Below are 13,456 nucleotides of genomic sequence, written 5' to 3' on the forward strand. Positions count from 1 at the left end.
TCTCCAGAAAATCACATTGTAGGATTTTTAATGAATTTATTTGCAAATTATGGTGGAAAATAAGTATTTGGTCACCTACAAACAAGCAAGATTTCTGGCTCTCACAGACCTGTAACTTCTTCTTTAAGAGGCTCCTCTGTCCTCCACTCGTTACCTGTATTAATGGCACCTGTTTGAAATTGTTATCAGTATAAAAGACACCTGTCCACAACCTCAAACCGTCACACTCCAAACTCCACTATGGCCAAGACCAAAGAGCTGTCAAAGGACACCAGAAACAAAATTGTAGACCTGCACCAGGCTGGGAAGACTGAATATGCAATAGGTAAGCAGCTTGGTTTGAAGAAATCAACTGTGGGAGCAATTATTAGGAAATGGAAGACATACAAGACCACTGATAATCTCCCTCGATCTGGGGCTCCACGCAAGATCTCACCCCGTGGGGTCAAAATGATCACAAGAATGGTGAGCAAAAATCCCAGAACCACACGGGGGGACCTAGTGAATGACCTGCAGAGAGCTGGGACCAAAGTAACAAAGCCTTCCATCAGTAACACACTACGCCGCCAGGGACTCAAATCCTGTAGTGCCAGACGTGTCCCCCTGCTTAAGCCAGTACATGTCCAGGCCCGTCTGAAGTTTGCTAGTGTGCATTTGAATGATCCAGAAGAGGATTGGGAGAATGTCAGATGAAACCAAAATATAACTTTTTGGTAAAAACTCAACTCGTCGTGTTTTGGAGGACAAAGAATGCTGAGTTGCATCCAAAGAACACCATACCTACTGTGAAGCATGGGGGTGGAAACATCATGCTTTGGGGCTGTTTTTCTGCAAAGGGACCAGGACGACTGATCCGTGTAAAGGAAAGAATGAATGGGGCCATGTATCGTGAGATTTTGAGTGAAAACCTCCTTCCGTCAGCAAGGGCATTGAAGATGAAACGTGGCTGGGTCTTTCAGCATGACAATGATCCCAAACACACCGCCCGGGCAACGAAGGAGTGGCTTCGTAAGAAGCATTTCAAGGTCCTGGAGTGGCCTAGCCAGTCTCCAGATCTCAACCCCATAGAAAATCTTTGGAGGGAGTTGAAAGTCCGTGTTGCCCAGCGACAGCCCCAAAACATCACTGCTCTAGAGGAGATCTGCATGGAGGAATAGGCCAAAATACCAGCAACAGTGTGTGAAAACCTTGTGAAGACCTGTGTCATTGCCAACAAAGGGTATATAACAAAGTATTGAGAAACTTGTTATTGACCAAATACTTATTTTCCACCATAATTTGCAAATAAATTCATAAAAAATCCTACAATGTGATTTTCTGGATTTTTTCTTCTCATTTTGTCTGTCATAGTTGACGTGTACCTATGATGAAAATTACAGGCCTCTCTCATCTCTTTAAGTGGGAGAACTTGCACAATTGGTGGCTGACTAAATACTTTTTTCCCCACTGTAGCTATACAGTACACACTTGTTTTTCCATTAATCAGTTTCATGTAATACTGTACACACAAATGCCATTCAGTTCATGCATGAGTGAGGGTGTGCCAATGTGTAAAGGGGGAGGGGGATGAATATGATCTGGAATAGGTTTACAATAATCTATCCGGACAACCCTGGCTTTATTAAGACCTTTGCGGAGCAGTGCCATGTTGCATTGAAAATGTAATTGCAATATTTACCTTGTCTTTAGGATACTTGTGCACAACACTGTAAGGCTGGTTCGACATGGCAACTCAGTGGCTAGTAGAGTGTTGTACAACACTGGTGGATCGTTGTACAACGCTGGCGGAATACTGTATTTACGCTGCAGGACAGAGCTTGAGTTGTCATTTTCTCAAACAGTGATATGATGAAAGGTGTAGTAGGAGATCAATTCCATGTTGTGATAATCATCCAAACAGTTATTCCTCCTTGTCAAAAACAAATAAGAAGTAGCCTAGTGAGAACCTTGATTGAAATCAAGATTGGTTTGTCATTAATCTTTGATTTGTTTCAATTTAAAATGTTTGGTTGTTGTCAGAACCATTCCTCAGATATTTTTATACACTAAATCTAATTAGATCTGACCCTAGTTTTACAAATGGCTATTTTTGCTAAGCATACAGGTTGTTGTGATTGGGGTCATCGGTGAAAATACCAGCTACAGCCTGACTTCATTTACTATGCTTATATCCTGGTTTCAGTGGAATCCAAGTGAAAGGGAACAAGGCACTGAACTGTTCATTTATTCTATTTTCCCTTGTTTTCCCTTCTCCTTTAACAAAGTACAAAGATTATTTTTGGTATACATTGTGCTCATTAAAGTCAATATAGCTAGCTAATTGAACTGTGGGGAGAACAGTACATTATATATAATAGCATTGTATAAACTCTTAGTTGTGTAATGTTGCGTTCTCTTTTAATGCGTTTTAATCTACCCACAACATCTCATTGTAATATCCAAACACAATCCATTGATGGTTCGTTTAACATATGGCCTCTCTCCTAACCTAAACCCACACAATACCCAGAGGCTTGCCAAAAATAATTAAATATCATCCATTTTGGAACGTCTGAGCAAGCTTGAAATGGGCACGGTCTAATTGACTCAACAACCAAAAACACATATCTAAGTTTAGTTTTCTTAATGAGCCAGAAAATCAATAGTTATTTCTGGGTTAAAAAAAAAAGTTTGCTTACTAACTCATTGATCCTGCTTTGTAGTATACCCCTCTGGTGTATGTCCTCCATTTTACCTTCTTGTCTTGGAAGGGAATGACAGTGAGTGACAGTCTTGTGTTGCTAATGCTAAATACTGTTGTGTGTTTCTTCCCCCGAAGGGAACAACCCATCTTCAGTGCCAGAGCACACGTCTTCCAGATAGACCCGGCCACCAAGAGGAACTGGCTCCCTGCCAGCAAGCATGCAGTCACCGTCTCCTTCTTCTATGATGCCAACCGGACTGTGTATCGCATCATCAGTGTGGGGGGCACCAAGGTGAGATATAAACCCTGCTGGCTCTCTCTTAGCAACGTGTCCTCATTGCAGTATGATTGAACAGCTGAGTTGCACCAGTGCCGTGCACAGACCTTTTAAGGAGGCAGGTACAACAACAACAACAACAACAAAAAGGCACCCCCCACCCCCTCCTAAATTTTTTTAAAAGACTTTCAGAATTCATATCTCAAAATGCTTTCCAGTTTCATTGACTCACCCAACAATGCGCAGCTCACTCGCCAGAGATGGCCGATGCGCTTGTACCAACAACCTATCTCTCTTGTTTTACTTTGTAAAGCAATGTTCGCTCAATAGGCCTATTTGGAAGTTGATAAAATATTTTGGTAGCCTACAGCAGACAAATAAGATTATTCTCTTTCCAGCAGGAGCCATTTGTTTTTTCAACCTTCCCGCAGATTGTATTTGAAATATTGCGAAGGCCTGTTTTGTCTTCATGCTGTTCACTGACAGATTTGCTGTGCGTGCCTTGTTATTGGGCTACAAACAATCCACAGCTAGGCTATTTTTTAAAAGGAGCTATTGATCCTCTGTGGCTAAATGAAAGGCCTACTCATGGTGTAGGCTATTCTGAATTATTTCATTTCTTTCTGAACAGACGGCAGTAATTCTATAACTTTGGCAAATTTCAATTTATCAGGGGTAATGCAGCACCTCCAGCACTCTTCCCGCGGCAATGATTCTATAAGGAAATAAATGAAGTGCTGCTGCGTTTAGGCCATCAGCCAACAAGACCGAATATTGATGATGTAAATCAAGTGTTATCAAGTGTTAATCAAATGTTATGCTGCTGTGGCAGTAGTAGTACTGTTGATATTTAAACCAAGTAGCTTGCTACACACACTCGACCGGTGACCGTATCTCGCCATGCGATACAGGGCGCGTGCAATCTCCATACATGTGCTCCGTACAGGGCAGACCGACGGGATGGGGTAGGGTGGCGAACTTGGGGGCAGTGGCTGCTTCCCAACACACACACACTCTTTATATGGGAGCTAGGCTGATTTCGACTTATGAGCATGTAACATTTATAGTCCTGCCCCCCTGACAACTTGTCCTACAAAGGATGCTTCAATGGTAGTGAGCAAAACCACATGTTATTAGTCTTTTGCTAAGGTTTCTGACAGTACTGGAGCGAGTGGATGTATTCTTTCTGTCTACTTTCTTTGATTATTCACTGAGAATTCAAAACATGTCTTATGTTCTCGCTCACTGAAAGGGTTGACCTGGTTATAGAGGGAAACTGTGAACTTTTGAAACGTCTGCAATTCAGTGCATTTTGCACAATAATGCCTTTGTCTGATCTGTTGGTAATGTTTTTTGTTTATTCTCTGTGGATTCATTATCAGTAGGCCCCAGGCAAGGTGGCAGAATCATGCAGTGACGCGTGAAGTTTTGCTTTGTTGATTAGAAATAAACAGTTGATTTATGCCTCGGTCTCTGACATACATCACAGGCCATCATCAACAGCACCATCACCCCCAACATGACATTCACCAAAACATCCCAGAAGTTTGGCCAGTGGGCTGACAGCCGTGCCAACACCGTGTACGGCCTGGGTTTTGCCACTGAGCAACAGCTTCAGCAGGTTGGTCACTGCCAGTGTTTTAGACTGTTGAGCACATTTCTAATGTACTTGTTGACTAATCGTTCTGATAATTTAATTTCCTTTTCTCTGTAGTTTTCAGACCAGTTCAAGGAAGTGAAGGAGGCAGCACGTCTTGCCAGGGAGAAATCCCAGGAGAAATTTGAACTGATCAACCCTGCGCTAAATATCGCCGCCCCACAGGTGAGGTCTGGAACTGCAGCTGCTCAATTAGCCCCATAAGCTAACTGCTGAGGCATGACAGATAAGCACAGGGCCATGTGAATGTTAACACACACACACACACTATCTCTTTTAGACACATTGGATTCTCTTGGGATTAGATGGATGCTCTGTCCATTATATTATTTTCCCATTTGGTTAACTCTATTAAAGGATTTCATGCATGAAAAATGGGGATGGTAGGCGGAAACAGGCTCCTTTCAATTTAAACGGAGTGACTGTAATGCCGCCTCCTCATGGGGAAGTGTGAGAGGGGCGGAGTCATATATAAAGGTTTTTTTTTTCTAGGATATCTACGGCACTAACTGTTGAAATGACCAGATAGCCTCCTTTGGGTGATATAATTTTGGGTGTAATAACTTTTAAGGTCAGTAATGGACACCTTGCAAAATAATTTCTAACTCCTCTAAAGATTTTCTTGTACCATCTTGTGTGCTGAAAGGAATTATGTTTCTTGGGAATGGGGAGTTAATATGGGATATATTATCACTGGATTACGTTTGAGGGATTTGCTGTATCAATAATGACAGTTTGAGCCAGTGTGAGTGGGAGACACAATTTATACACCACACAAGCTATGTAAATACAAACTAATTGCATTTGGAAATCAAATTGTTATACAGCTCATTGTTACAGAGCCGACCTGAATCAATCGCTCATCCAATTAATTTTAATGGCTATTTCAGCAAATTGGAATCCATTGTTTGATCAACTTGTTAGGGCCATTTTGGTTATTCGTTGTTGTAGCAACATGCATTTCATGAGAGCAGGGAGGGTGTGTGTGTGTGTGTGCACGCACATATGTGTACACTGCAAACCACTAACTAGAAGCCACTGAACATGAGTAGCTGCCAAGAGTAGAAGGCCGTTTTTTTCCTCAGAAAAGCGCTAGTCAACAGGAAGCAGTGTCCGTACTGTCTACAGACCTTTATGATCACTATGTTTGATGTACAGTTACAAGATGACATGGCGGTATACACTGAGTTGTCCTGAACAGAATGAGCGAATGTTCGTTGTATTGTGAAGAAAATGTGCCGCGCGCCACGCATCTGAATGCGCTCATGACTCCATTCTATGCGCGCCAAAATTACGATATTCTTCTCTGAATTGCCTTGTGAAAGCCTAACACTATAAGGTCATATTTGATAATTTAGCTAGTCGTGTTGGCAATAGAACAAGCGATGATGCCCACCTGACCCAGATTGCAATTTATAATGAGCCAGTTTTGGATTGCGTAAACAACAACAGTAATGGTGTAAAGGCGGAGATTTAGGGCTGTGTTCAAAACAACTACAAGTGTGCTTGCTCTAGTTCCTCAACGGCACAGCTAGGAGAACAAAAAAAGCACTTTATAGTTGAAGACTCTTTTTTTTGTTGTTATAAAAGTGCATTGAAATTACTTAGGAACTGTGCACACTTTGGAGAGGTGTGTGGCCACTTGGAAACACCAGCTAGACCTCTCACTCAAACCCTTGTCATTTTTTTGTGTAATGTTGCACCTACCCCAAATCTTCCAAGAATATTCTTATCAATTCAGCCCTATCCATATAAGACAATTCCCACGAGTGTAAGGGGTTTTAAAGGCATTCTATTGTCAGTATAGAATAAATACCCCAGAGACATCATTGTAGGGGTATTCCTAAATGTGACATAATTCCAACAATACAACAGGAAAGATAATGCATTCTTCCTCATAGTTTTCCTAGACCATACCTGTTTGTGATAATCTCGGCTCATGTTTTATAACGGCACATCTTACCAGGGGCGCAACTTTCACATTCTGAAATTGCATTTTTGTCCCCCCAGTTTTAGCATTGGAATGTGATACAAAAAGAGGCAACTGTGTGCATTAGGACCAAGCGGACGCCTCCGAGCGGTCGGGTAGGCTGTTTGGAGTGTCCCCCCTACTTCTAAAACCAAAGTTGCGCCCCTGCGTCCTACAGCCATGCTTATTTTTATGTGATCTGATTTCTCTCTGTTTTTATCACATTAGTTCCACAAACTATGCCCCCATGTCCGTTGAGACCAGGAGGAAACATTCCTTTGGCTCCTGTGGGAATGTATAATGTAATTGCAATGGGGTCACCTAGGAAACTGGCTGGAGCGCAGTGCATTTCTTTGTACAGTCCACTGACCAATTCCTTTCCTCCATTTAGAGTGCACTCATCCCTATACTTTGAGCCATACACACACAGAGCCTGGCTATGGCTGACTAGCCAGAGGCAGAATGAATCCACTCCAGCACCTCTTGTATTGATTTGTACATAAGACAGTGCGTATCGATTTGTGTTCTATGAATTAAACACAAGTGGTGCTGTTTAATGTAAGAAATATCTGCTGACATTAAGCATGGACACGGCAGTCCTAATATGTTACCACATCATGGAAGGATGACGGTAATTGACTTAACAGTCATTAAGGTTATGGCAGATGTTCTGTCACGTCTGTGGCATAACTGTCCGAAATCTGTCTTACCTACTACTACTAAAACGACATACTGTGTACTAATCATACTACATACTACATTTATTTAGAATGTGCTATTTAGTAAAAACAAATGCAGTAAGGAACAAATATCAACATACTATCACAGATAGAACAATGAGACAGATATCTCACTGGACATATAAATGTGAAGCATCCGCTGGTGTTTCCACTCACTACCAAATATGGAAGTGAGAGGAAGCCCATTGGCCGGCTGTGGGAGTAGATGGAACTAGATGGATTTTGGCCGACATTCTGCAAATTTTCTCATCAATGAAACATTTGATCTCAATACAGTTTTCTGTTCCCAAAACGACAATCTGTGCTGAACAGAATGGATAAAGTTTTGTAGACTTCACCCTTTGCCAAAGTTTTTTTTTTTTTTTTGCGTTGTTTAGAAGGAGTGCAAAGGCGAATTGAGTTATTGTACACGCACACTTCAGACTAAGCGTTCCCTAACGGAAATATGCAAATGTATACTAGAACGTGCCAATAGGATCTTGCTAGCTCGTGCTTGGCTCTGCCCACCTCCTTTCTTGTCCTGCCCACTATGACTAATTTGTTCCCATTGGAAACGACAGGCTGTGGTCTATCTTATATATCTTTTTAAATGATACTATGCTCATCCTACTGAGAATGCCTCATCTAATGCGTTATTGCGTTGATTCCTGCCATTCGTTTATTTTGGTACAGTGCGTCCCCTCAGCTGATTATCAGCTGTTGTCAAACACATGTGGGTCTCGAAAGATGAGTCTCTTCCTCAATAGTGTGCAGCGAATTCTACTAAATGAAGTGGAAGTCAGTATGACTTCCTGGCATTTAAAGAGTAATTCCACCACTTTTCAACTTAATTTTCATTATCTCCAGCACAATACCGGTGTCTACATACATGAAAAATGTGTGGATTCGACTAGTTCAGCCACAACTGTTGCTGACAGGTGTCTATAATCGAGCACACAGCAATGTAATCTCCATAGATAAACATTGGCAGTAGAATGGCCCGTGCTGAATAGCTCAGTGACTTTCAACGTGGCATCGTCATAGGGTGACACCTATCCAACAAGTCAGTTCGTCAAAATTCTGCACTGCTAGACCTTCTCCCCCGGTCAACTGTAAGTGCTGTTATTGTGAAGTGGAAACATCTAGGAGCAACAACGGCTCAGCCGCGAAGAGGTAGGCCACACAAGCAAGCTCACAGAACGGTACCGCCGAGTGCTGTAGTGCGTAAAAATCGTCTGTCCTCGGTTGCAACACTCACTACCGCGTTACAAACTGCCTCTGGACAAGAACTGTTAGTTGGGAGCTTCATGAACTGGGTTTCCATGGCCGAGCAGCCGCACACAAACCTAAGATCACCATGCGCAATGCCAAGCATTGGCTGGAGTGGTGTAAAGCTCGCTGCCATTGGACTCTGGAGCAGTGGAAACGCGTTCTCTGGAGTGATGAATCACGCTTCACCATCTGGCAGTCCGACGGACAAAACTGGGTTTGGCGGATGCTAGGAGAACCCTACCTGTCCAAATGCATAGTGACAACTGTAAAGTTTGCTAGAGGAGGAATAATGGTCTGGGGCTGTTTTTCATGGTTCGGGCTAGGCCTTTAGTTCCAGTGAAGGGAAATCTTAACGCTAGAGCATTCAATGACATTCTAGACGATTCTGTGGTTCCAACTTTGTGGCAACAGTTTGGGGAAGGCCCTTTCCTTTTTCAGCATGACAATGCCCCTGTGCACAAAGTGAGGTCCATACAGAAATGGTTTGTCGAGATCGGTGTGGAAGAACTTGACTGGCCTGCACAGAGCCCTGACCTCAGCCCCATCAAACACCTTTGGGATTAATTGGAATGCCGACTGCGAGCCAGGCCTAATTGACCAACATCAGTGCCCGACCTCACTAATGCTGTTGTGGCTGAATGGAAGCAAGTCCCCGTGTCAATGTTCCAAAAGCTTGTGGAAAGCCTTCCCAGAAGAGTGGAGGCTGTTATAGCAGCAAAGGGGGGACCAACTCCATATTAATGCCCATGATTTTGGAATGAGATGTTCGACGAGCATGTAGTGTATGTGAAAAAGGCGCATTTCTACATTTTGTAGAAAAAAATATCAAGTAAAAAAGTTCTACCCTATGACATCATCAAAAGTTAGATTTAAAAAACAGTGATTTTCAAACACTATGAGATTCGCGGTGATGTGGGAAGCAAGAAAATACCCTCCCTCTGGCAAGGAACTCATTGCAGGTTTTGAAAATCACCGTAAAAAACAGCAACTTTTAATCATAACCTGTGATGTCACAGAGAAGCATTTTTTTTACCCTATCTTTTTAACCACAGATCATAGAAACACGCTGTTTTCACATACTGTATGTACACACTTGTTTGGTGCTGGAGATAATGAATATGAGTTTGAAAAGTGGCGGAATTGCCCTTTTAAAGCATACTACATTTTTGAAATTTCACATGCTGTAAAATGTTCCATTTCCGCATACCCAAAATGCCTATTTTTTTAGAACGCAGGTACAGGTATTCGGACACGGCATTTTAGTGTTGAAAATCTTAGCAGTGATTGAAATAATAAACAGGCATGGCTTGGTTGTTGAAAAGAGAACAGAACATCAACTGACACTATTTTATTTAGTAGCTGATTTTCTTTGTTAAACGTTTCTCGCTGGAGGGGTTGATGCGGTGTGGATGCTCCAGGTTTTGGTACCTTTCCTCTCCCATTGTAATAATTCACTCAACTCTAATCCTTACAAACACCCATGGCCATGAGCCCTGTCAGTAACAACTAGCATGGGTACTCCCACTCCTCTCACAGCCTCAAAGGCAACTGTACTGCACTGATGCAGAGCTTATGTGGTAGGGTGCATTTCAACAGTAAAGTATCTTCCTTTCCTCCTCTCCTTCATATCGGATAGGTGAACGCAATATGACTGATCCCTATTGGGAATTAGCTTTCACCTGTCCACTTCTTTCACATTTCTGGCAGAGCAGATGAAGGAAAGGAGGTAGGAAGCCACATTAGTCTACTGATATGTGTAGTCTGTATCATGCTGTAGGTGCATCATGGGGATTCATGACCAGAGCTAGTGTCTTCCCTGTGATACAGTGCCACACATGATGGCAGCCATATGGAAAGGGCAGATGTGTGTGCTCGAGTACAAGGCTTATCTATATTTAATATGAACTCACTTTTAAGAACCCACAAAGAGAGCTGGCGCGTACCGAAGACCGGGCCCTAAATATGCCTCTGATGCAAGGGCTTATCAATTAATAAAGCTGGTTCAGGGTTGTAATTAGACAAGTGTTTAGGAAAATGAGAGCTATAAAGCAAGGAAAACAGGTTTGCAAAGACTCAGATAAATAAGTCAACAGTGGTGATGCACTTGGGTTTGCTGTGGCACAGGACCGTATCTTTAGCTTATAAAGGAGAGGGGTTTAATATTTCGTAGCCGTTTGAAATCCAAATGTATAGTATGTACATCTCCAGTGGATTACGTGTTATCCAGGTGTTATTAGAATGGTGAAGTTAAGGGATGGCTTGTCGTTTTATTTCCAAGGCTGACCGCTAACATGCAGCGACACACTCCGTAATCTACAGACGGCACCACACTCCGTAATTAAACTGGCAACACACTCCGTAATATCTGTTGCCTGCAGTTATGACAACTCTCTCTGTTTGCCTTAGAGCTGTTGCGTTGAGTTTTCATTGTCCCATCCTCTTCCTTGTTATGGTCCTGTAACTTGGTAACGCTTTATTCTAGAGCCCTATTCCATATGGTATTTCACTAGTATCGATTTCCCTAGAGAGATTGTGGTAACAATGGGTACTTCATGGTACTTACTTCAAAGAATTCAACACAATTAGTAATTACCTAAAACCAATTATAAACTGGGTGAATCGAGCCCTGAATGCTGATGGGCTGACAGCCGTGGTAGATCAGACCGTATACCACGGGTATGACAAAACATTTATTTTTACTGCTCTAATTACATTGGTTACCAGTTTATAATAGCAATAAGGCCCCTCAGGGGTTTGTGGTATATGGCCAATATACCACGTCTAAGGGCTGTATCCAGGCACTCTGCGTTGCATCGTGCTTAATAACCGCCCTTAGCCGTGGTATATTGGCTATATACTGTACCACACCCCCTCGGGCCTTATTGATTAAATATAGCAGTGCTCATTTCAATGAATCTCTCAGAATATAAAGTAACTACCATTTTACAATGTACATATCAAGTGAATAGCAGACTGAAATAAAGCATAACCAGCAACTCTATCTTTGTTATTTTATTTGCATAAAATGGTATGCAGTGGAGCAAACCAAGCTTTACACTGAAATATTGCTGATAGGTAGATTTTTGATGCTCTGTTCATGAAAACACACTCATCTCTCTATTCTCTCTTCTCTTCTTACCTCTCTGACCCCCCTTTCTGCCACGCTGCCACTGATGCACCATGGGATTGCTGATCTCACAGATCTCTCAGGTGGGTGTCATTTCTATTACACCTCTCTTCTCTCTGCTGCTGACTGACAAAGAGAGCACACTCACGGCTCTTTATTCCAAAGGCATTGTCCCCATCATGTCCCCCAGATGGCCTACTTCATGATGCATTTTCAATGGGACTTGGGAGTTCAGAGCCTCTTGTCCTAGAAAACCTCTGAGTGTTTCAATGAGCCATTGTTCTCAATAATACAGTTACAGTATGATGAGGGCAGATTTGAAGAGCATAGGGAAACAGAAGGAAGGATATCTTCCCATGGTCAAATACAGTGAGGGGGAAAAAAGTATTTGATCCCCTGCTGATTCTGTACGTTTGCCCACTGACAAAGAAATTATCAGTCTATAATTTTAATGGTAGGTTTATTTGAACAATGAGAGACAGAATAACAACAAAAAAATTCAGAAAAACGCATGTCAGAAATGTTATAAATTGATTTGCATTTTAATGAGGGAAATAAGTATTTGACCCCTCATGACTTAGTACTTGGTGGCAAAACCCTTATTGGCAATCACAGAGGTCAGACGTTTCTTGTAGTTGGCCACCAGGTTTGCACACATCTCAGGAGGGATTTTGTTCCACTGCTCTTTGCAGATCTTCTCCAAGTCATAAAGGTTTCGAGGCTGACGTTTGGCAACTCGAACCTTCAGCTCCCTCCACAGATTTTCTATGGGATTAAGGTCTGGAGACTGGCTAGGCCAATCCAGGACCTTAATGTGATTATTCTTGAGCCACTCCTTTGTTGCCTTGGCCGTGTGTTTTTGGTCATTGTCATGCTGGAATACCCATCCACAACCCATTTTCAATGCCCTGGCTGAGGGAAGGAGGTTCTCACCCAAGATTTGACGGTACATGGCCCCGTCCATCATCCCTTTGATGCGGTGAAGTTGTCCTGTCCCCTTAGCAGAAAAACACCCCCAAAGCATAATGTTTCCACCTCCATGTTTGACGGTGGGGATGGTGTTCTTGGGGTCATAGGCAGCATTCCTCCTCCTCCAAACACGGCGAGTTGAGTTGATGCCAAAGAGCTCGATTTTGGTCTCATCTGACCACAACACTTTCCCCCAGTTCTCCTCTGAATCATTCAGATGTTCATTGGCAAACTTCAGACGGCCCTGTACAGTGGGGGAAAAAGTATTTAGTCAGCCACCAATTGTGCAAGTTCTCCCACTTAAAAAGATGAGAGAGGCCTGTAATTTTCATCATAGGTACATGTCAACTATGACAAACAAATTGAGAAAAAAAAATCCAGAAAATCACATTGTAGGATTTTTAATGAATTTATTTGCAAATTATGGTGGAAAATAAGTATTTGGTCACCTACAAACAAGCAAGATTTCTGGCTCTCACAGACCTGTAACTTCTTCTTTAAGAGGCTCCTCTGTCCTCCACTCGTTACCTGTATTAATGGCACCTGTTTGAACTTGTTATCAGTATAAAAGACACCTGTCCACAACCTCAAACAGTCACACTCCAAACTCCACTATGGCCAAGACCAAAGAGCTGTCAAAGGACACCAGAAACAAAATTGTAGACCTGCACCAGGCTGGGAAGTCTGAATCTGCAATAGGTAAGCAGCTTGGTTTGAAGAAATCAACTGTGGGAGCAATTATTAGGAAATGGAAGACATACAAGACCACTGATAATCTCCCTC

At 42.4% G+C, this 13,456-nt stretch overlaps 1 protein-coding gene across 1 annotated transcript in view; it reads left to right on the forward strand.

Moving 5' to 3' along the window:
* Nucleotides 1-4,479: 4,479 nt before the first annotated feature.
* The window catches only part of LOC311137775 (homer protein homolog 3-like), a gene marked incomplete at its 5' end in the record, with an annotated part of 42,735 nt that continues 33,758 nt past the window's right edge, over nucleotides 4,480-13,456 (forward strand). Inside the window, 2 exons of the mRNA XM_084172360.1 lie at nucleotides 4,480-4,581; nucleotides 4,675-4,782. Coding sequence (XP_084028486.1) covers nucleotides 4,480-4,581; nucleotides 4,675-4,782 — 210 coding nt within the window. The remainder of the gene's footprint in view (nucleotides 4,582-4,674; nucleotides 4,783-13,456) is intronic.

This window comes from Coregonus lavaretus (genome assembly GCF_964263955.1).
Source record: "Coregonus lavaretus genome assembly, chromosome: 11".
NCBI lineage: Eukaryota > Metazoa > Chordata > Actinopteri > Salmoniformes > Salmonidae > Coregonus > Coregonus lavaretus.